This window comes from Salvelinus fontinalis, chromosome 3 (genome assembly GCF_029448725.1).
Source record: "Salvelinus fontinalis isolate EN_2023a chromosome 3, ASM2944872v1, whole genome shotgun sequence".
Classification (NCBI taxonomy): Eukaryota; Metazoa; Chordata; class Actinopteri; order Salmoniformes; family Salmonidae; genus Salvelinus; species Salvelinus fontinalis.
Genome location: NC_074667.1, coordinates 13,593,009 through 13,618,347, shown reverse-complemented (window position 1 = coordinate 13,618,347; position 25,339 = coordinate 13,593,009). Strand labels below are relative to the sequence as shown.

The 25,339-nt window shown below is 42.4% G+C and overlaps 1 protein-coding gene across 1 annotated transcript in view; it reads right to left on the bottom strand.

The window, feature by feature from the left end:
- Positions 1–25,339, bottom strand: part of LOC129839442 (mitogen-activated protein kinase kinase kinase kinase 3-like) — an 86,321-nt gene that overhangs the window by 53,599 nt on the left and 7,383 nt on the right. The window contains exon 2 of the mRNA XM_055906907.1: positions 2,216–2,273. Coding sequence (XP_055762882.1) covers positions 2,216–2,273 — 58 coding nt within the window. The remainder of the gene's footprint in view (positions 1–2,215; positions 2,274–25,339) is intronic.

Below are 25,339 nucleotides of genomic sequence, written 5' to 3'. Positions count from 1 at the left end.
CTGTACAAAATGAGAATGCCACATTGACCCCTAGCCACCCATTGTAGATCTGAAAGGATTGGATAGGTATAAGCAATAAAGTAATAGCTCCACTTTGTCATCAATTGTTTTCGTGATAAGGCTTACATCTATCCGAACCTCTCCGATTTCGTATTAAGAGGTGTTAGAGCGATCGGTTGACTTGGAAATAGTGTTATAGGTAGTTCAAAAGTATGAGACCGCTCATATCAATGGAGTGTTTCCTTAAGGTTGCGTTTTCACACATAGCAAACATCCTTAGCAAATGAATAGATTATGATTACTAGAATGGAACCACAGGAGGTTGGTGGCACCTTAATTGGGGGAGGACGGGCTGGTGGTAATGGCTGGAGCGGAATGGTATCAAATACGTCAAACGCGTGTTTCACGTGAATGGAACGTCATTACCAAACTAATTCTAACATTACTTACATATGATCAATTCAACCTCAATAGATGACCTAATCAATCCACGTATCATAGCCAGGAGACAGAAATGGCCTTAGGCTAAAAAAGTTTGCATACGAGAGCTAGTTTGCTATTATTCCCACATATGGAAGCAACAGAACAGAATGCAGCTTAGAGATTGCAAGGAGACTGATAACGTGCTATTCATAGCAGAATTCAATTGCGCAACTGACCGGTGACAGATTATCACCAAACACAAACCAACTATAATTAGGCTGTTTTATAGTAGCAATTATGACTAACTGTGGATCAATGAGATAGCCTGCTAATGCTAACTAAGAAAAACACTACAATTAAAATAGCTTTTTGGATTGTTAGACATCGCCTCCATAGGTTATTGGAGTAGTGAGTCAGTTGGCCTATACCACGCCTAGTTTATCCTTATGAACAAGGTTGTGTGTGTGTGTGGGGGGGGGGGTCAGAATTAGGGCTGCAAAATTCTGATAACTTTCCCAAAATTACCAGGTTTTCCAGAAATCCCGGTTGGAAAATTACCAGAATAAGATTTTTTTAACCCTATTCTGAATATTTTGTGTTAGTGCTGGGCTAGAGTAAAAACATGTACCCCCCTGAGGGTGTCACGCAAATGGACGAGCAGCACTGATGTAGAGTAACAGGTAACACTTCGCCTATGGAAGTCCTGCAATCTTCACACATTGTTGCATCGTGACAGGATGTGACATTCAATGCATTTTAATAATACAAGGCGTTTGAGCTATGCAATAATGTGAAATTGCACGGGATCCCTCCAGGGTACTAACTAGCAACAGCTCTACAAGAATATCAACAGTGTTACTTTAAGTTTTTCTGAATAACAATTCATATCCATCATTGTCATCTTATCAAATTATAAAGTACATCTTGGATTTTGATGCATTCGATATAAGCAGGCAGCTTTTGAAATAACACAGAGACTTCAAATCTGATATTCCTCTCTATTAGAAAATGATAATCTTATTGTGGCGCAGACAAAGAGCTTGGCCGCAAGCTCCAACAGGTTCACTCTAACACTCCAATTTAATCAAGCCCTGCCATCTGAGGCTGGGATTAAGGTAAATCTGGTCTGATATGGCTCCCAAGGCTAGCTCCACTCCACATTCCTGGCCTGACGTGGGACACATTCCATTTGGGACGCAACCAGGCCTGCCTGACTATTATAGAAAAAGTCCCAGATAAACACACTCTCATCGAAAGCGATGGGTAACAAATGATAAATGGTAGGCATGAAGCAGATGTCTTTTACGCTAATAAGGCCAGTGTGTGGCCTATACAGGATTTAAACCCGCAACTCTACTGTAAGCAACATGCTCCAACCAACTTAACCACTAATGTTATGCTCCCACTGGGTCATAATATAATGTACTTCCATGCATATGGCCTGGGGCATTCAGGTGGGTTGCATTTGCATAACACTTTTGTATTTTGCCTACGGTCTTAAGTCAATTCCTCCAAATGTTTAGTGGGTCTCAGAAATAGGCACAGTAATGACTGGAGAAGTAGGATGGTGGGGTAGAGAAGATTTAAGTAAGTCAAATGGAATAATAGGTCAGGAGAGGCTAAACTAGCTGAGACAGTGAGATGAGTTGTAGGGTGACGTTGCCCCTCGACGCTGAGCTTGGGTCAGTTTTGTATTTTCCCCACTGATTGGTTGAGGGCAAGCTGATCCTAGATCTGTACGTGGGGGAAACTTCACCCCAGAGTGTGAGAAGATGGAGGCAAAGATTCTTACCGGGCTCCAGTTTGATGACCTTGATGGCCGCCAGCTCCCCTGTGGTGACGTTCCGAGCCTGGAAGACAAACAAGACAGAGGGTGAGCACATCGACCAGTCTCCACACGCAGAAAACCACAGGCGATCGATGGAGAGCTGCCCAAGAGCATACCTTGAGGAGGATGTGTTTTGGAACCGGGGCCGACATAAAAAAGGTCCAACGGAGATGTTTTTATCTGAATATAAAATCATTTCTGTGTAACAATTAAGTATCTTACTGTGATTCTTTTTGACCATTTTAAATGAAAACAAACAAAAATATTTTCTTAGCAAAGAGCAATTTCTCAAGCAAGAATTTTGCTAGGACTGTCGACGAGTGGTCTGAGTGAGGAGAGGAAAACTGAAAACTAGCTGTTACTGGTAGACTGGTTTGGAACTTTATTTCTTATTGGTCTATTAACTAATTATTTGCCTGGTGTCCAAAACTCCATCCCACCAAAGCAGGCTGAAATTTCACAGTATTATTCCAACCTCATAGTGTGGAAATACAAAACACAGGGAAATCACGTTTGACTGCACTGGGCCTTTAAATAGCTACAGATAAAACTTGCATAGTCATGATGACTCCGGTTTTTCGAGATTCTGGTATAATGGGACTACTGTGTATTTTGGTTTTAATCCCAACTGGACTAGTGGGGAATTGACGGTCACAAGGAAACTCATATTTCATGTGTTCAGTGAGAAGATATTCAAGTCATTATAGATTGAAAACCAACATGTGGTCATTCAGGATCAGGGAATGATCATTTAGATAACACGTCTATTTTATTGTGGAGAAATGCAATAGGCCTACCTTCAATACAGGTTATTACTAGATGGGGAAATCCAAACACAGAAAAGAAGCATAAAGGCAGACATTTAGCCGGCGGATTCAAAGGTTAATCGAAATTGGTTTAGGATTGAGGTTGAGTTTAGGAGGGGTGAGTTAGAGCTAGGGTTAGGGTGAGGGGTTAAGGTTAGGGTTACCACTGCCAAGCATTAAACATGTATGGGCACTCATCCCGTTCAGACTGCACTCTCAAAAGGAATTTCTTCCACAAAAGCACAAGGGGGGCAGTGGATGGAAGGCATGGGAGGAAACAAGACGCAGGATCAATGACTTGAGTCTATTTTTCCACGCCTTCTATCTGCTCCACCATCAGATGCAGAGAATCCCAGTTTAGAAGCAGATGTGATGAGCAAGAAAATCATTCACCGCAAAAATGAGAAAAAATGAGAGAGAAAAAAACTCTTCAGAGCCAGCAAGCTCACATTGTATGTTACATTCATGAAGGGCTGAGCTTGGAGAGAATGACACATAAAATGAAAACGCCAGCAGGGTACAGTCATAAGATACTCAAGTTCCTTTGGATAGACGTACTATACAACATACCTGACCCCGGGAGCAAAGTGCATCAAGAATCAATGTCATACTTATAATGGCACCTTGGCATGTGTCACAGCAAAGGTGACACTTCTGCGCTTCCTTTGAAGCGATTGGAAAAAGCAACACATTGATTTTCCACAAAAGACAGTGAAACAAATTATTACACACACACAAACCCTTGTGAGGCATATTAAAACCTTGGTGAAATTGAATACACATTTCTGCGCAGTCTTTCACTAATGACCTGGATGCGCTTTGCGAAAAACACCTCCAAAAGGTTAACTAGCACCTTATGGGAAACGTAGACCGCTCGGAGATCAATCGCGGGATCAACCTCACTGGTGGTGTTAACAGGCACTTCTACTAAAGGTCGATATCTAATTTCATAGAAAATGGCAAATCATATTGGCCATTAACGCATGGTAAATGCAAACTACGCCTGTGAAGTACAACGACCACCACCAGCACACCACCCCCACCTCATCCCACCACCAGCCTAAGGTGAGAGTTGAGGACCGTGGGAAACCGCCCACCGGGTATCGACCAGTGCCCTTGAGGAGGCGAAGGGAGAGGAAGGGGCTGGTTGATGATGATCATGTCACAAGGTCTCGGTATGGTTAGGTCCGTTGTGTTTCCCCCTCTGTCTAGTTTCTCCATATCTAGTTAGATACTAGAATAGCACCATCATCTAGCCTTCTGGAGTCAAGTGGCTATGTTCCAATACATGCTTTTGTCGTTGGTGGCTGCATCCCCCTCTCCGCAAGTCTAAGGGGCCAAAATGTCACCTCCCCTTCCGAAATTCAAAGGATGCCCCGCCCTGCGAAATTGTGACTCCTCAATATAACCAGTGACGCAAACCCAGTGCAGTGCAATAATGTTCCTCGCTAGTTGCCGCATCCCAAAGTCTGTTGACGGACGTTACGTGAACATTCATGTCACGCACTCTGTCGGCGAGTGATTAAAGCAAATGAGCTTAGAGCAAATGTCATCACGGTGACAAAGGAAAAGGAGGAGAAGCAGACAGGCCATGGAGCCTTTACTCTGACCGGCCCCCACCTAATTCTTCTCCGACCCCTCTACGAACTTCAACCCCTACTCCTTCCAACCTTCCCATGCCCCTTATCCCACCATTAGGAGCACTAACCCCACCCCAACCGCTCCAGCGCCACTCAGCCGAGGCAACACAGGGTCAAGATACAGCTTTCCCCTCCATCGGGAACGCTGACCCAACTCTCCTCCGCCCCAGTGCCATGCACTCAGCCAAGCTCAGGCAGCACAGGCGCAGGGCACAGCAGGCCCTTTGGCTACCATCTCAGGTAATTACAGCCAGAGAAAATAAATCGCAACATAGGCCAAAGCGACACGGGCCGCAGGGGCCACAGGGCTCGCACAGACTGCAGAGCAGAATCTGGAGCAACCAGTTCTTTGCACCAGGGTAGCATTTATTTCACTGCATTTTGAGCAAATGAGATAGATAGATGTTCAAGGCAATGTGTAGGCTTGTTGCTTTTGGATGTGGTCAGTTATAGTGGTTTTGTGGTGTTTAATGTGTGATGCAATTACTGTCATTGTTTGTAAGAATAACAGATGGAAATATAATCCAGAAATGCAGTGAGGCATGATGTTTTCTGTGTCTGATCAATCTATTCCTGGACGTCAACACTCAAACATCAGAGACATGTCAGGAGGGAGACTAAAAAAAGGATGTTCATGGCAGACACTTCTGTCTTTATTGGGTCATTTAATGTGAAAACGGAGCAACTAATGACCCTGACGTTGTGGACTTTTCTGAAATGTAACCCATAGAAATGACCTTTGGAGGAAAGATGTTTATTATACATTTCACGTCTGTCTTCAAATGGATTGAGAAATAAGTCATGTTTTGTTCCATTTCCCTTCTGCATGCCTGCTCATAGCAGTGCTGTGGAATTCCACTCACTTCCTGGTCTGAGTGAAACAAGAACTACCATTGATCCAGCAGCTTTGTTTACAAAGGGAGTATGACAGATAAGGGTAGCTAATGCTAAATGCTAATCTTTCATGGTGAGGAAAGAGAAGACCTCTTTTGAACTTGTACTGAAAAATGTTACAGTGGAGAGAAGGCATCCATGAAGTATTTAACATGTTAAAGGGATAATTCCCCCAAATTACAAAATGGCATGCATTGACTTGCATTGTACTTGTGCCTTAAATGCAAAAAAGTTAGCACTTGGAGACAGTCGCCAGGTAAACAAAACCAAAGCAAGACACCTTGTCCATAGACTGCTTACAGGGTAAGGAATCTAATATGTAATTTTGTAATTTGGGTGAACTAACCCTTTAACATTTTCCTGAGTCAAGTAAAACCGGTGTATGGTTTTGCGTAGAGTCCCGTCTGAAATATGCAAACCACAAAATGTTTTACAAAAATACAGCCACAAATTTTTGATGCAGGTTTGATAGAATTCAGGCCACTTTAATGTCAACAGTGTACTTCTGACAAACACTCAGAATTACATATTTATAATATAATAAAACGTGTCACTTAGTAGATGCTTTATATCCAAAGTGACTTATTGTTTAGTAAGTGCATGTGATCACTGCGGGAGTTGCACAGGCGATATTGACGTTGCTAGCTCAATGTTTGCTCAACTTCAAGGCCTGAGGAACAAGTCTCAAAAACCCAACCCTAGGAAACAGTGACTAGGGTCTGGTTTCAATAACAGACTTTTGGCAACTTCGATAAGGGGAAAAAAAAATGTCCAGGGTGTTTTTTTTTCAGACAGACAACTCTCCCAACAAATCACGAGACAGACATGCCAGAACGTTGTAATTCGAAACCAAAGTTCAGGCAAAACCTTTGCAGTGGTTTTAGTGAAGGTAGCTGAAGCAAACTAGCCACTTGCGAAATGCACTCATTAGAAATAACCTCTGTGATCTCCATTTTGCTAGATACTATTTTGTATTTTATTCAAGAAGATAAGACTGTGATGTGGGCAGTGACGTAGTTACTCTATACCTAAAAAGTCCGTCATTGAAACCAGACCCTAATTACGGTTGCTTAGGGTCGGGTTTTCAAGACTACTGAAGAACAGGTCCGTTAAGAGCTGACAGAGAGGATTTCCTCAGCTTTCCAAACCACAGGGTCCAAAAGTGAGAAAACCTCTGCGTCCAGCCTCTGACACCTTTGGTGACACCTCTGCGAGAGGGGGGTACGGAGCACGCTGTGGCGTGCTTCTAAACATTGCAGATAGAAATAGAATGAATAGAGCTGACAACTCCCTATTCTACTGTACATGACAGATAATCCAACATGTTCTACACAGTACATTTCTATCTGAACATGCATCCTCCTCAGGCCCCTAGGTCCAAGTCTTTGTTTCACAGATCTCTATTTAGGCTACTTGTCAGTCATGTTAATGAAATGTTAAACAATGTTGTGGTCCTCTGTAGCTCAGTTGGTAGAGCGTGGCGCTTGCAATGCCAGGATAGTGGGTTCGATTCCTGGGACCACTCATATGAAAAATGTATGTGGGTATGACTGTACGACGCATTGGATAAAAGCATCTGCTAAAAGGCATATATTATACATATAAATGGTAATTGCATATTAATGACCCGATAAATACTTAGAATGCAAAAAGAAACTGACCCTAGATCAAGGACAAAATCAACTGCTAACTAGGGATGTAACGATTCAGCAATACGCATTGGTCCCGGTTCAAATGTCCCCGGGTCCCCAAACTGTTCCAAATTTAGCATGAATCGGTCATAAAATCGATTGAAACGTTACGAATCGGCAGTGCAGAAAAATGTTTTGCTCATATTACTTTCTACTTTCTGAAAATACCTCATATTTTGTGACAACTGATGCGTCCTCTCTTTCAGTGTCGAACTAAGCAACTGTGTTGACAGTCATTGATGAACAAGTCATTTTACATGCCAAACGACTCAGGCATTATCAGTAGCCTAGTCAAACTGCGCTCGGTGCACGGCTTAGCACGCTGACCAAGAGGTAGGCCGCGCGTCACCTTCAGCATCAAAATATTTGTAAAATGGCTTGCGCATTATTAGGCTTTATTAGTTGAGTGACAACCAATGTAATTTGCTAGATTATTGTAATCAAATGCGCTGTTGAAAAGTGTTTTTTTACCGGAATAAAGTAGCCTAAACTACCGCCTGAGAAACGTCTCATCAGGCTATAGGCTATAGCATACCTGCTGATCGGGGCTTAGGCTACATTACATTTCATTTTCAATTGTTCCAGTTTACCATCAGCAATAGTTTTGGTCATTTTTAGATATACAGGGTAAAGTTGATCATTTCATGAGACCAGAAAACTTCCAAACGGTTTGACATGAGGGGGTGAAATCCAAAGTTGTGCTATATATTCATTGGCTATGTCATATGATTTTTTTTTTTAAGAAAAATTGATTACATTACTAGCTCAAACACTTTGAATCTGCAAAAATTACTAATTAATTAGTGGATGATGGTGATTTCAGATCAAAAGTGGAGGGAGAAAAAGCTAACATTACCTCCCTTATCTGATAGTAGGGTGGTAGATGCCCTGTTTCCCTTATGGCTCAGCACAGGTGCCTACATTACACATGTATATAATTCTCACATACAGACAGACAAACGGAGAGAGAGAGGTCAGCTCAGAGAGATCCAGCTCAGAGAGATCCAGCACAGAGCGATCCAGCACAAAGAGATCCTGCACAGAGAGATCCTGCTCAGAGAGATCCAGCTCAGAGAGGCCCAGCACGAGTGCCATCAGCAGTAGTTTTGAATTTAGAATAGAAAATGAATGTATTTATGCAACAAATGTTAGTGTATCGAATAGCACCGAATCAATTCAAACTAAAACGTATTATCATTCCTGTATCGTATCTGAGGCCATGTATCTAGATACGTATCGAATCGTCTTGAAAGGGAAATATGCACATCCCTAATACTAACCATAGCCACAAAAAGGGTAGATGGGGATCCGAAAGGGTGCTGAGACAAAAAAGGAGGCCTTTTATTATTCTAAGCATTTGACTCCTGAATAGGGTGTTTTTGGCGATTCCCGAATGTGGATAAGCGTTCATACAAAGTGCCTGTGAAGGACAGTCTAGTGTGATTTCAGTGTCTGACCATTAACTCCATTCTGTAATGTTAGAAATATGTATTCATTATTTAAAGGCTCCTTTATAATGCCTCCATAGAGGTGTCATAAGCATGTCATTCAAGCACAAAGTAAGGAGATGGGTTTAGGGTCTTGTGCTTCATACCAGATAGAATCTGGTTATGTGACATCATTTGTCAACTTCTAATTTAACGCCAATTAAGTAGTGTTTATGACAACCTTATGTAGCTAGGCGTTATGACGACACATTTAAAACAAAGTGTTAGGCTATTTTAAAGCAGTAGTGACATAACCATTTATGAACCGCTCATATACCACTTATGAATGTGTTATGTAAGGGTTATGAATGTGTTATGAAGGCCTTATGTAGGTACCCTTCAAATAAAACACTGCCGACGACATATCAGAGCCAGGTGTGTTCAAAGTCAGGGTCGTGAGCCCCGGTTGGTCCGCATGGGGAGATTCCAATCTCGGCGCTGTGATAGCGGAACAGGAAGGGACAATGGCCCAGTTGTGGGACTCGGGTAAATAATTGATGAAAAATTCCAAGTGTGAAAGGATTGGATGACAACATTTATGAGGGTTCGCCGAGGAAAAGAACATTGGTGCCGTCTTGTGTTTCGCAACAGGCTTTCTATGCAAAGACAGTTCATTGATACTGTAAAATAGATGCTTTGTATTGACACACGAAAAGGATGGCCTCACTGTCTCCTAGCTAAGGGCAGACTTTTGATTTGATTTTCATACAATGAGAAAGACGTACCAAGAGATATGTCGGCCTACTGAGAGATTAATGGCGAGAGAGTGACAGAGAGAGTGCGATCTCAACAGACTGAACGTGTATCAGATTAGTATCTAATTGGCTAGGAGGAAGAGAAGAGAGAACAGGAGGCAGAGAAAGAGAGAGAGACAGAAAGAGAGAGAGAGAGAGAGAGAGTAGTATGTGTTGTGAAGAAGGCAGGCCGACAAGGATCAAGACAAGAGGGTTAGTAAGCTAAAGTGTTAATCACCTTAACCAAATCAAGAGCATCCCCCCCCATAGCCATGCCTCTGGACAGCTTAAATGGACTGAGATGACTGGATGCCAAGTAGGCTCTTCACTACACTCTCTCTACACAATGGCTGCTGCTGGACCACATCCAGTCAATGTCTATTCAAAGTTCAGACCCAAACTTCAAAGAGTTCCGGTTGAGCTGAACGGGGTGTATTCAGTGCACACCGTAGCAAAATGTTTCGCAACGAGTTTCTATTGGACAAATTCAGGTAGGTCAGTCCTCGTTTAATTTGTTTTCTTCTGTTTGGTTTCTAGTGAATACACCCCTGAACGTTGAGGTAGCACATGAAATGCAGTACTTCCTGAAATGCAGGAAAATCAATGGCCCTGTTGGAATACTTCAAATGCATCCTTCCCTCCTTCCTTTCTTGAAGTAATCACAGATCGGAATTGGTTGGATCAGTGAAGTAATGGGGTGGTAACCTTGCTTTCATCTTTCCAATCACTTATAGATCTGTCGATTACCTCAAGGAAACAAGGATGCATGCATTTAAGCATTCTAACAAGGCCATTGAGTTTGAAGGAGGCCTAACTCTCAGGAGATCTGCTTACACAATCCATTCCCCAGTTAACCACCACAGCCCTTAGAAAGAGAATGAACAAATTCCACTCAAACCAGGACTGTGACGCAAATATGCAGCGTCACCATATTTCCTTTAGACCAGCACTCTGTCTCTCACTGTATCTCTCTTGTTCACTTTCCCGCTTCCCCTCACTCTTTCCTCTATCTATTTATCCATCTGCCTCCCCCTCCCTCCTCCCCTCCATTTTTCCTCTTTCCATCCCCCAACTCCACACTGACACACTCCCTCCCCGGACAATAGGGCTTCCTCAGATTGTTGAAATCAATACAAAACCATTTTCTAGACGCATAGAAGCCGCAGAACTATCAAAACAACCCGACCCAAGCCTGATGTACTGTCCAAACAGGCAGTTCAGCTATTTAAAAAAGGAGTGGGAGGACGGTATCCTCTCACTTGTCAGTCTCACCTTAGGAAAGGAGAAAGCAGGGACAGTGAGAGGCAGACCCTCTGCTGCTCACTCCCTCCCTCCGTTGAGACTGACCATCAGATGCAGGCGCCATCAGTCCAGTAAAATAAACAAAAAGCTAATTATTTCAATTTATGCTGTGCCTCGCAAGTGATACAACAACTGATCTATTTTGTTATCAAAGCTCGTGTTTTGGAATATAATATGGTCTTAAAATAACAATATTGTCAGGCCAAGCACATAGCCAATATGCTGTGATAATACAGTATATACAGACTACTGCACAAACTTCAGTCCGACAGAACTGTTTATATTAATGTTGCATACGCTTATATTTTTTTAAGTCATGTTTAAAAAAAAATCTGAGCAGTTGCTTTCGGCTTGCTTTTTAACTGCGAATGTGATCTGGACTCAGAAAAGGTTGGTGATCACTGCTATAGACAGCACAAGCCTATGGGAAATAGTCATTTTGGCCGCAGATGTCACTGTTACTGTACAGAGCAAGTTTAAGGTGTTTGTGGGGGCTGCATGTTGTGGTAATTCAGCCATTCTGTGGCTCCGGGGAAGTTTTCTATACAGCCTGCCAGGTACGGGCTAAACTGAAATGCCACGCTTTGGCCATAGATCCGATCGCGGATCTGGTGGCATTTCGGAGAATCCCGAGAGCCATGCTTTCTTTGGAGGGGTAGATTATGGATTTTGCTTAAGTTTCTTTTTTGATTTTAGGATCAATGTTGTCACAGTTGCTTCTTGTTGAAGAGGTAGCAGCTAACATTCCAATGCCGTAGCTAGCTATCCTCTTCCTCCTTTTCTGAATCAATTTCTGGCCATTTCTTTCTAGCTAGATTTTGTGTACTGCCATATGTTGAATACATAACTAACTAACATAACTAAAAATCCTTACCCTAGCCAGCTAGACAGTGATAGCCACAAGCTAAATCCGGGAGAGAGGGAAGAAAGAATTCACTTGGTTTCATCAGCTGCTGGCTAAATCAAACACATATTTCCACATATAATTGATATATTGTAGAAATATCCTGACAGACGTTTCCATTTTAAAAAGTGAAGTGCCACTTACAGCTTACCCCAGTACAGTAGGTTACAGGCAACATGCTCCTCAACCGTGTGAGTCATAGAAATTACAATCTTGCGTTCGTGGCTTTCCATCAGTTTTCATGGCTTTTATATGCAGGGAGCATAAACTGTACAATTGTAAACAAACAATTATTTTTCAAGAACCCATTTCTAAAGAACCCATGTATATTAGTTAATATACAGCACCAACTACATACATATATGTTAGGGTTGGTACATTGTCTGCTACCTGGACTTGGTGTTCATTACAATAACAGTTAACACTTACTATCATGACCATGATATAACACTCTCATGCCACAGTCATTCGAATGTCATAGTAGAGAGCCACAGCTAAAAGTAGGGCTGGGCAGTATACCGTATTTTACTATATACCAGTATTGCTGCATGGACCGGTTACGGGTTTTTACTTTACCTTCTATAACGGTATTTGAAAGTTTGGTATGTTAAATGTGATATGCCTTGTGTTATGTCCACTTTTATAGTTTACACCACTACTTGAGTCATCCCTATCCGCTCTCTCCATACAACTTTCCACACAGACTTAGCCACGCCCAATGTCACTCAATGAGTTGTTGTTGCTTGACCACGAGACACTTGCGTTCAGTCTGCATGGTCAATGCAGCACATGCAGGATTTTCTTAGCAAGTTTTAGCTAAATCATGTTAGCCGCTAATGCTAATCACTAGTTAGCTAGCTAGCTAGCTAATAAATGTACAGAGTCCGAGCAAAAGTAGCTTGCTAATACAGCCTGATACCAGTGCTGTAGTAAATCAGCATGTTGTTTGTGCAACAGTATCTTTTAAATCAAAGACGAATAGGCAAAGCATGAATATGTTGGCTAGATGAAGAAACATTTAATGTAGCCAAAGATTATAGGGTCTCCAAGGAAACACTGACCATCCCTTTGGTTCCTACCCTGTCACAATAATTCCTCCCTGGCATTTTCCTTTGTTGTAATGTCAAACAACACTGTATTCAAAGTGCCCGCTATTATTTATATTCCAACCATAGAATTAGAATAAACATTATGTATTGAACAAAAATATAAAATACAACATGTAAAGTGTTGTTCCCATGTTTCATGAGCTGAAATAAAAGATCCCAGAAAATGTTCCATATGCACAAAAAGTGTATATCGCTTAAATGTTTTGCACAAATTTGTTTACATCCATGTTAGCGAGCATTTCTCCTTTGCCAATATAATCTATCTACCTGACAGGTGTAGCATATCAATAAGCGGATTAACCTCTTTAGGCTAGGGGGTGCTGTTGTCACTATTTCTGGAAATCGTGTAATTTTTAAACAGCTTCCTACTAAATTCTTGCTCGTACAATATGCATATTATTATTATTATTATTGGATAGAAAACAGTCTCTAGTTTCTATAGCCGTTGAAATTTTGTCTCTGAGTGGAACAGAACTCATTCTACAGCAATTTCCCTGACATGGAGTCAGATTTCACACATTTTGGCCCCTGATCTGGAGTCAGTTTAAAGGCCACTGTGAATGCTATGAGGATACAGACACTGCTTACGTCTTCCCCTGGATGCCTTTACGTGATGACGCTTTGAATGGTGTCGATTGCGCAATCACAGCCACTATAAAACAAAAAAACGTGTAGGTAGGAACTCTTTTCCAGCTGCGCCGGACGCGCGGTGGACACCGACCTGCTCTTTTTCCAAGCATTAGTGTAGCCAGTAATATTTCTCCGGTCATGTTTTTACTCGTTATAGGAGTTAAAAACATCATAAGGTAGTTAATTTAAACCGTTTTATAGCAATTTATATCCGTTTAGTGCGATTTTGGGACATTTATTTCTGAGACACTGTGAATCTCTGGGCACGTTTCCAGTTCATGCCGAACGCAATGGGCATTTCCACATGGCAAGAGGACAGCTTTCGACCGAAAGACGATTAGACCCAAGAAAGGATTCTTTGCCCAAGATTCTGATGGAAGAACAGCTCAAAGTAGGAACAATTTATTATGATAAATCGTGTTTCTGTCGAAAAATGTTAATCGCTTATGACGCCATTTTGTTAGACGTAGCTTCGCTTGGCGCAAACTGTATTGAAAAGTAAGGATAATTTAAAAAATGTAAATCAGCGATTGTATTAAGAATTAAATTGTCTATCAATCGCTGTCCACCCTATATTTTTTAGTCACGTTTATGAGTATTTATGTATACGACTAGATCACTGTCTAATATAGCGCACGACATTGTCTGACCAGCTGGGCAACTTTTGTCATTGTCTAACCATGATTTTGGTGGCTAAATATGCAAATTTTCGAACAAACTGTATATGTATGTTGTAATATGATGTTACAGGAGTGTCATCTGAAGAATTCTGAGAAGGTTAGTGAAAAAATTAATATATTTTGGCAATGTTTACGTTATCGCTCTCTTTGGCTAGAATCAATGCTCTGGTAATGTTTGCACATGTGGTATGCTAATATAACGATTTATTGTGTTTTCGCTGTAAGACACTTAGAAAATCTGAAATATTGTCTGTATTCACAGGATCTGTGTCTTTCGATTAGTGTATGCTGTGTATTTTTACGAAATGTTTGATGATTAGTAATTAGGTAATACACGTTGCTCTATGTATTTATTCTGCACAGAGATGACCTCCCGGGTGGCGCAGTGGTCTAGGGCACTGCATCGCAGTGCTAGCTGCGCCACCAGAGTCTCTGGGTTCGCACCCAGGCTGGGCTGGGTTCGCGCCCAGGCTCTGTCGCAGCCGGCCGCAACCTGGAGGTCCGTGGGGCGACGCACAATTGGCATAGCGTCGTTCGGGTTAGGGAGGGTTTGGCCGGTAGGGATATCCTTGTCTCAGTGTGTAAAAAAATATATATATAATAAAATGTATGCACTCTACTGTAAGTCGCTCTGGATAAGAGTGTCTGCTAAATGACTAAAATGTAAAAATGTAATACCGTGATGAGATCCTGAGGCCCATTGTCGTGCCATTCATCCACCGCCATCACCTCATTTTTTAGCATAATAATGCATGGCCCAATGTCACAAGGATCTCTACACAATTCCTGGAAGATTAAAAAGTCCCAGTTATTCCATGGCCTGCATACTCACCAGACATGTCACCCATTGAGCATGTTTGGGATGCTCTAGATTGACGTATACAACAGCATTTTCCAGTTACCAAATGGTGGTCACACCTGATACTGACTGGTTTTCTGATCCACGCACTTACCTTTGTTTTTTTTGTTTTTATCTGTGACCATCAGATGCATTATTTGTATTCCCAGTCATGTGAAATCCATAGACTGGGGCCTAATGCATTTATTTAAATTGACTGATTCCTTATATGAACTGTAACTCAGTAAAATCTTTGAAATTGTTGCATTTATATTTTTGTTCAGTGTATTTCCATTACTCCAACAGTTCACCCAAGTATTTTGATCTAAATCGCAAGTCAAATCGCAACATTTGGTTAAAAATAAGGCCTAGTTTTCTTTCTCCATATAGAGCAGCCCTATGTGGCAGCGTAGAAATTATCTCAAATGAGTGCAAGAAATGCAGAAATTGATGGGAATGCAGGAAATTATTTTAGGTTGAATTGAACAGTATAAAACAATCCAAATTGAGAAAGACCAAATGAAATCACTTATAAAGCAAATTAAGAACTTTTATTACTGAAAAACATAAATACCGTCCACAATTTGAAAAATACAGTGATATGATATTTTGGCCACTAAGTATAAGCTATTTGTTAGCAAACAACTGGTATGCTGTCCATTACAATAACAGTTATAACACCTTCATGACATAGTCATAATGACAAAGCGAGAGATTGGGACTCTAAGGCTCTATCTGCATTTTTCTCAAAATGTAGTTATTTGACATAGCCTTGTTCTGTTCAATGTCCTCTACCTAAATATGCCATGAAAATGTTGTTACGTTCAAAAGAATACAAGACAGAAAGTGCTGACACCATTCAAACCAATGAGGGTTCGGGACTTTAAAGCCAATTATCTCAGAGTCATCTTTTTGCAGATAGAATCTTATAATCCCAAGCGATATGTGATGTGTATTTATTTACCTTTTAGTCATTCAGCAGACGCTCTTATCCAGAGCAACCTTTGTCTCAGCATATGACAATAATGTTCCTGACAATGGCAAATTATTCATAGTTATTAGATTATTACTATACTTGTTCCGTCGTTCTTACGACAGTATGACACACTTCAAGTGAAGCACACTGTCTGGAAAAGCCAAGTCCTCCTACTCACAAAAAAACATTGAAGGAACTCAGACATTTCATTAGCATTCTTTCACATGCAAGAATGTTATCTTAAAGTCTAGGATGATAGACGACGAGGAATCTTATGGAGCCAAATGGAGCCAAAGGGAGTAGGGTGAAGTTGCCCCTAGACACAGATCTTGGGGCAGTTTAGCATTTTCCCCACTAATGGTTAAGGTTAGGATTGGGTGATGGGCAGCTGATTCTAGATCTGTACCTACTGGAATTTTTTCACTGGAACGCAAAATGTTGTCATGTTGCAGCTAGGTAAATCCCCATTAGAAAGCCTCTACAGGCCTCCATAATAGTCTTGATATTGAACTCATGCAAGTGTTTTCTGGAATGTGAATGCATATACAGTGGCTTGCGAAAGTATTCACCCCCCTTGGCATTTTTCCTATTTTGTTACCTTAAAACCTGGAATTGAAATGTATTTTGGGGGGTTTGTATCATTTGATTTACACAACTCTGAAGATTCACAAGAAAAAATATTTTGCTTACAAACAAGAAATAAGACAAAAAAACTGAAAACTTGAGCATGCATAACTATTCACCCCCCCAAAGTTAATCCTTTATCAAGCTACCTTTTGCCGCAATTACAGCTGCAAGTCTCTTGGGTTATGTCTCTATAAGCTTGGCACAATTAGCCACTGGGATTTCTGCCCATTCTTCAAGGCAAAACTGCTCCAGATCCTTCAAGTTGGATGGGTTTCGCTGGTGTACAGCAATCTTTAAGTCATACCACAGATTCTCAATTGGACTGAGGTCTGGGCTTTGACTAGGCCATTACAAGATATTTAAATGTTTCCCCTTAAAAACCACTTGAGTGTTGCTTTAGCAGTATGCTTAGGGTCATTGTCCTGCTGGAAGTTGAACCTCCATCCCAGTCTCAAATCTCTGGAAGACAAACAGGTTTCCATCAAGAATTTCCCTTTATTTAGCACCATCCATCATTCCTTCAATTCTGACCAGTTTACCAGTCCCTGCCGATGAAAAACATGGTGTTCTTGGGGTGATGAGAGGTGTTGGGTTTGCACCAGACATAGCGTTTTCCTTGATGGCCAAAAAGCTACATTTTTGTCTCATCTGACCAGAGAACCTTCTTCCATATGTTTGGGGAGTCTCCCACATGCCTTTTGGTGAACACCAAACGTGTTTGCTTATTTCTTTCTTTAAGCAGTGACTTTTTTCTGGACAATCTTCCGTAAAGCCCAGCTCTGTGGAGTCCACGGCTTAAAGTGGTCCTATGAACAGATACTCCAATCTCTGCTGTGGAGCTTTGCAGCTCCATCAAGGTTATCTTTGGTCTCTTTGCTGACTTTCTGATTAATGCCCTCCTTGCCTGGTCCGTGAGTTTTGGTGGGTGGCCCTCTCTTGGCAGGTTTGTTGTGGTGCCATATTCTTTCTATTTATTAATAATCGATTTAATGGTACTAAGTGGGATGTATAAAGTTTAGGATATTTGTTTTTTATAACGCAACCCAGATCTGTACTTCTCCACAACTTTGTCCCTGACCTGTTTGGAGAGCTCCTTGGTCTTCATGGTACTGCTTGCTTGGTGGTGCCCCTTGCTTAGTGGTGTTGCAGACTCTGGGGCCTTTCAAAACAGGTGTACAGTTGAAGTCGGAAGTTTACATACACTTAGGTTGGAGTCATTAAAACTAGTTTTTAAACCACTCCACAAATGTATTGTTAACAAACTATAATTTTGGCAAGTCGGATAGGACATCTACTTTGTGCATGACACAAGACCTAAATGTACCACGTTCATCTGTACAAACAATAGTACGCAAGTATAAACACCTTGGGACCACGCAGCAGTCATACTGCTCAGGAAGGAGACGTGTTCGGTCTCCTAGAGATGAACGTACTTTGGTGCGAAAAGTGCAAATCAAACCCAGAACAACAGCAAAGGACCTCGTGAAGGTGCTGGAGAACACAGGTACAAAAGTATCTATATCCACAGTAAAACGAGTCCTATATCGACATAACCTGAAAGGCCGCTCAGCAAGGAAGAAGCCACTGCTCCAAAACCGCCCCAAAAAAGCCAGACTACGGTTTGCAACTGCACATGGGGACAAAGATCGTACTTTTTGGAGAAATGTGGCCAAACAGAAACTGTTTGGTCATAATGACCATCGTTATGTTTGGAGGAAAAAGGGGAATGCTTGCAAGGTGAAGAACACCATCCCAACTGTGAAGCACGGGGGTGGCAGCATCATGTTGTGGGGGTGCTTTGCTGCAGGAGCGACTGGTGCACGTCACAAAATAGATGGCATCATGAGGTATGAAAATTATGTGAATATATTGAAGCAACATCTCAAGACATCAGTCAGGAAGTTAAAGCTTGGTCGCAAATGGGTCTTCCAAATGGACAATGACCCCAAGCATACTTCCAAAGTCGCGGCAAAATGGCTTAAGGACAACAATATCAAAGTATTGGAGTGGCCATCACAAAGCCCTGTCCTCAATCACAAAGAAAATTTGTGGGCAAAACTGAAAAAACGTGTGCGAGCAAGGAGGCCTACAAACCTGACTCAGTTATAGCAACTCTGTCAGGATGAAAGGCACCTAAATTCACCCAACCTATTGCGGGAAGCTTGTGGAAGGCTACACGAAACATTTGACCCAAGTTAAACAATTTAAAGGCAATGCTACCAGATACTAATTGAGTTTATGTAAACTTCTGACTGTCACGTTCCTGACCTGTTTTCTGTTAGTTTTGTATGTGTTAGTTGGTCAGGACGTGAGTTTGGGTGGGCAGTCTATGTTTTCTGTTTCTATGTTTGTTTAAGGGTTGCCTGGTATGGCTCTCAATTAGAGGCAGGTGTTTGGCGTTTCCTCTAATTGAGAGTCATATTAAGGTAGGTTGTTTCACATTGTTTGTTGTGGGTGGTTGTCTCCTGTGTCTGTGTATGTCGTTGCGCCACATGGGACTGTTTCGGTTTTGTTTGTTCGTTCGTTTTATGTAGGCAGTTTTCGTGTTCATGCGTTCTTCGTGTTTCATGTGAGTTCGTCGTTCAGGTTTGTCTACATCGTTTATTTGTTTTGTAACTTCAAGTGTTCGTTCGTGTTTTCTGTTTTGTTTATTAAACATCATGTCTAAGTATCACGCTGCGTCTTGGTTCAATCCATGCTCCTCCTCTTCGGATGAAGAGGAAGAGGAGAACCGTTACAGAGACCCACTGGGAATGTGTTGAAAGAAATAAAAGCTGAAATAAATCATTCTCTCTACTATTATTCTGACATTTCACATTCTTAAAATAAAGTGGGGATCCTAACTGACCTAAGAAAAGGGAATTTTTATTAGGATTAAATGTCAGGAATTGTGAAAAACTGAATTTAAATGTATTTGGCTAAGATAAACTTCCGACTTCAACTGTATATATACTAAGATCATGTGACACTTAAATAAAGTCCACCTGTGTGCAATCTAACTCGTTTTTTTTTTTCATTTCACTTCACCAGTTGACTATTTTGTGTATGTCCATTACATGAAATCCAAATAAAAATCAATTTAAATTACAGGTTGTAATTACATTTACATTACATTTAAGTCATTTAGCAGACGCTCTTATCCAGAGCGACTTACAAATTGGTGCATTCACCTTATGATATCCAGTGGAACAACCACTTTACAATAGTGCATCTAACTCTTTTAAGGGGGGGGGGGGGGGGGGGTTAGAAGGATTACTTTATCCTATCCTAGGTATTCCTTAAAGAGGTGGGGTTTCAGGTGTCTCCGGAAGGTGGTGATTGACTCCGCTGACCTGGCGTCGTGAGGGAGTTTGTTCCACCATTGGGGTGCCAGAGCAGCGAACAGTTTTGACTGGGCTGAGCGGGAACTGTACTTCCTCAGAGGTAAGGAGGCGAGCAGGCCAGAGGTGGATGAACGCAGTGCCCTTGTTTGGGTGTAGGGCCTGATCAGAGCCTGAAGGTACGGAGGTGCCGTTCCCCTCACAGCTCCGTAGGCAAGCACCATGGTCTTGTAGCGGATGCGAGCTTCAACTGGAAGCCAGTGGAGAGAGCAGAGGAGCGGGGTGACGTGAGAGAACTTGGGAAAGTTGAACACCAGACGGGCTGCGGCGTTCTGGATGAGTTGTAGGGGTTTAATGGCACAGGCAGGGAGCCCAGCCAACAGCGAGTTGCAGTAATCCAGACGGGAGATGACAAGTGCCTGGATTAGGACCTGCGCCGCTTCCTGTGTGAGGCAGGGTCGTACTCTGCGGATGTTGTAGAGCATGAACCTACAGGAACGGGTCACCGCCTTGATGTTAGTTGAGAACGACAGGGTGTTGTCCAGGATCACGCCAAGGTTCTTAGCACTCTGGGAGGAGGACACAATGGAGTTGTCAACCGTGATGGCGAGATCATGGAACGGGCAGTCCTTCCCCGGGAGGAAGAGCAGCTCCGTCTTGTAATGCAACAAAATAGTAAAAACGCCAAGGGGAATGAATACTTTTGCAAGGCACTGTAGGTAGCATACATTCCCATGTTACCAAATGTTCTCACTTGGAAAATCCACTTGTGGACAAGTTTCAGCAACCAGTGTTTTGTCTAAAATGTCCTGGTACTGGGTAAAGTTAATGATGCCGTTGACCGTAACAAGGTTCCCCGGGACCCAGTCATTTTTGCCCATCTTTATCAATGGTGTCAATAATTTCCAACCACACTGTAGTTTGAGGAGTGAAACAGTGGGGGGGGGGGGGTACGGTAAGGTATAAGATAGTAAGCATTGTTTATGGCCCAAAGACAATGAGTTGTGTTGAGCACGAGAGAGAGAGTATGTACATAGCCGAATTGTTTCTTTGTTTTTCAGTTTCAGTCACATGACAAGGGCTTTGATCCTACTGCTTCCTTTTCCCGTACCTTTGAACAAGACTTCCTTTCACAATGCTTTTCTCATGAAATAAGTAGTTCCTGACTTAGCACTAATGGATACTACAGCACAATGATAATTAGGCCTATTTCAAGAGAGATAGTGTGTAAAAGGAAATGCACAAGATCTTTGATGTGTAGTGCACTTTCGGGGTGATAGGTCTACCTAAAACAAATCTATATTTATTGCATAATAGGCCATCTCCCTTACCGTTCTTATTTAGGGGCACTGTGGGCACTGACGGCAAAAAATAAGTTTGCGTATAAGTGCTTGTTAAAAATCGTGTGCCAACTGTCATGACAGAATTACCCATGTTAGCACCAATTACCAGGTATTTACCTAAGTATTTCATGAAAGAAAGTAAGAAACCCTTTAGAGGGCCTGTTTAGCTGGTTTCTGAAATGGACCAATTTACTTCAAAATAGAAAATTGGTATAGTAGCTCATTTTCTGGCCTAACTCGGACCACTCTGGTGCTTGCAAGCTAAAACCTTCAGAATGAAAAGATTGACTAGTGGGTTGAATCCCAACGTTGAAGTATGGATATAAACTCATTATATGAACAGTCATCGATGCACCTTTTAAAAGGGTTAGAAAAACAAAGTAGGCTTGAAGTCTTTTTAAAATAGTCAAGCTTAGCTAAAGATTGCACAGAAAAGTGTAGCCTTGTATTTCAAAACATGGCCAACATTCACATAATAAGTTAAAACTGAGAAACCCTTAACCGTGGAAGCCAGCATTTATCTTTGAGAGCCCCTTGAGCGATTGTTTTCTTGGGCCTGAAAAGGACATTTGTTAAAGATAGGCTACTGTGAATGTAACAATAGGACAACTTAAGTCATCAACTGTAGACTATTGTCCTGTCCATCTTTAGATATACAATGTACATTGATAAATATAACAAGGGAGAGCATAGCCCTTGATCATGACTCTCAGTTCCTTATCTTTCATATCAGCAAGAAAAAAATAAAACACACACACACACACACACAGTAATGTGCAAAACTTTTAGGCAGGTGTGAAAAAATGCTGTAAAGTAAGAATGCTTTCAAAGTGAGTGAGCAGAACAAATATCTAAATCAAATCCATATTTGGTGTGACCACCCTTTGACATCTTCAACAGGATAACAACAATAAGCACACAGCCAAGACAACGCAGGAGTGGCTTCGGGACAAGTCTCTGAATGTCCTTGAGTTGCCCAGCCAGAGCCTTGACTTGACCTTGATTGAACATCTCTGGAGAGGCCTGAAAATAGCTGTGCAGCGATGCTCCCCATCTAACCTGACAGAGCTTGAAAGGATCTGCAGAGAAGATTGGGAGAAACTCCCCAAATACAGGTGTGCCATGCTTGTAGTGTCATACCAAAGAAGACTTGGTGTTTCAACAAAGTACCGAGTAAAAAGTCTGAATACATATGTACAGTTGAAGTCGGAAGTTTACATACACCATAGCCAAATACATTTAAACTCAGTTTTTCACAATTCCTGACATTTAATCCTAATAACAATTCCCTCTCTTAGGTCAATTAGGATCACCACTTTATTTTAAGAATGTTTCAGAATAATAGTAGAGAATGATTTATTTCAGCTTTTATTTATTTCATCACATTCCCAGTGGGTCAGAAGTTTACATACACTAGTATTTGGTAGCATTGCCTTTAAATTGTTTAACTTGGTCAAACGTTTCAGGTAGCCTTCCACAAGCTTCCCTCAATAAGTTAGGTGAATTTTGCCCCATTCCTACTGACAGAGCTGGTGTAACTGAGTCAAGTTTGTAGGCCTCCTCGCACACACACACTTTTTCAGTTCTGCCCACAAATGTTCTATAGGATTACGACCACAATCAGATGCGGGCACTAAGACCGCACTCAGTCAGCTGTATAAGGAAATAAGCAAACAGGAAACCACTCACACAGAGGCGGCGCTCCTAGTGGCCGGAGACTTTAATGCAGGGAAACTTAAATCAGTTCTACCAAATCTCTATCAACATGTTCAATGTGCAACCAGAGGGAAAAAAATTCTAGATCACCTGTACTCCACACACAGAGACGCGTACAAAGCTCTCCCTCGCCCTCCATTTGGTAAATCCGACCACAACCTATCCTCCTGATTGCTGCTTACAAGCAAAAATTAAAGCAGAAAGCACCAGTGACTCGGTCTATTAAAAAATGGTCAGATGAAGCAGATGCTAAACTACAGGACTGTTTTGCTATCACAGACTGGAACATGGAACATGATTCTTCTGAGGACATTAAGGAATACACCACATCAGCCACTGGCTTTATCAATAAGTGCATTGAGGACGTCGTCCCCACAGTGACTGTACGTACATATCCCAACCAGAAGCCATGGATTACAGGCAACATTCGTACTGAGCTAAAGGGTAGAGCTGCCGCTTCAAGGTGCAGGACTAACCCGGAAGCTTACAAGAAATCCCACTATGCCCTGCGACGAACCATCAAACAGGCAAAGCGTCAATACAGGGCTAAGATTGAATCATACTACACCGGCTCCAACGCTCGTTGGATGTGGCAGGGCTTGCAAACTATTACAGTCTACAAAGGGAAGCACAGCCGCGAGCTGCCCAGTGACACAAGCCTACCAGACGAGCTAAATCACTTCTATGCTCGCTTCGAGGCAAGCAACACTGAGGCATGCATGAGAGCATCAGCTGTTCCGGATGACTGTGGGATCACGCTCTCCGTAGCCGACGTGAGTAGGACGTTTAAACAGGTCAACATACACAAGGCTGCGGGGCCTGACCGATTACCAGGACGTGTGCTCCGGGCATGTGCTGACCAACTGGCAGGTGTCTTCACTGACATTTTCAACATGTCCCTGATTGAGTCTGTAATACCAACATGCTTCAAGCAGACCACCATAGTCCCTGTGTCCAAGAACACAAAGGCAACCTGCCTAAATGAATACAGACCCATAGCACTCACGTCTGTAGCCATGAGGTGCTTTGAACGGCTGGTAATGGCTCACATCAACATCATTATCCCAGAAACCCTAGACCCACTCCAATTTGCATACCGCCCAAACAGATCCACAGATGATGCAATCTCTATTGCACTCCACACTGCCCTTTCCCATCTGGACAAAAGGAACACCTATGTGAGAATGCTATTCATTGACTACAGCTCAGCGTTCAACACCATAGTCCCCCTAAAGCTCATCACTAAGCTAAGGAACCTGGGACTAAACACCTCCCTCTGCAACTGGATCCTGGACTTCCTGAAGGGTCACCCTCAGGTGGTGAGGGTAGGTAGCAACACATCTGCCACATTGATCCTTAACACTGGAGCTCCCCAGGGGTGCGTGCTCAGTCCCCTCCAACTCCCTGTTCACCCAAGACTGCATGACCAGGCACGAGTCCAACACCATTATTAAGTTTGCAGACGACATAACAGTGGTAGGCCTAATCACCGACAACAATGAGACAGCCTATAGGGAGGAGGTCAGAGACCTGGCCGGGTGGTGCCAGAATAACAACCTATCCCTCAACGTAACCAAGACTAAGGAGATGATTGTGGACTACAGGAAAAGGAGCACCGAGCATGTCCCCATTCTTATCGACGGGGCTGTAGTGGAGCAGGTTGAGAGCTTCAAATTCCTTGGTGTCCACATCAACAACAAACTAGAATGGTCCAAACACACCAAGACAGTCGTGAAGAGGGCACGACAAAGCCTATTCCCCCTCAGGAAACTAAAAAGATTTGGCATGGGTTCTGAAATCCTCAAAAGGTTCTACAGCTGCAACATCGAGAGCATCCTGACCGGTTGCATCACTGCCTGGTACGGCAATTGCTCGGCCTCTGACCGCAAGGCACTTCAGAGGGTAGTGCGTACGGCCCAATACATCACTGGGGCAAAGCTGCCTACCATCCAGGACCTCTACACCAGGCGGTGTCAGAGGAAGGCCCTAAACATTGTCAAAGACCCCAGCCACCCCAGTCATAGACTGTTCTCTGGCATGGCAAGCGGTACCGGAGTGCCAAGTCTAGGACAAAAAAGCTTCTCAACAGTTTTTACCCCCAAGCCATAAGACTTCTGAACAGGTAATCAATGGTTACCCGGACTATTTACATTTTTTACATCGTCATATATGCATAGTCACTTTAACCATACCTACATGTACATACTACCTCAATAAGCCTGACTAACCGGTGTCTGTATATAGCCTTGCTACTCTTATTTTCAAATGTATCTTTACTGTTGTTTTATTTCTTTACGCACGCACGCACGCACGCACGCACGCACGCACGCACGCACGCACGCACGCACGCACGCACACACACACAAACACACACACACACACACACACACA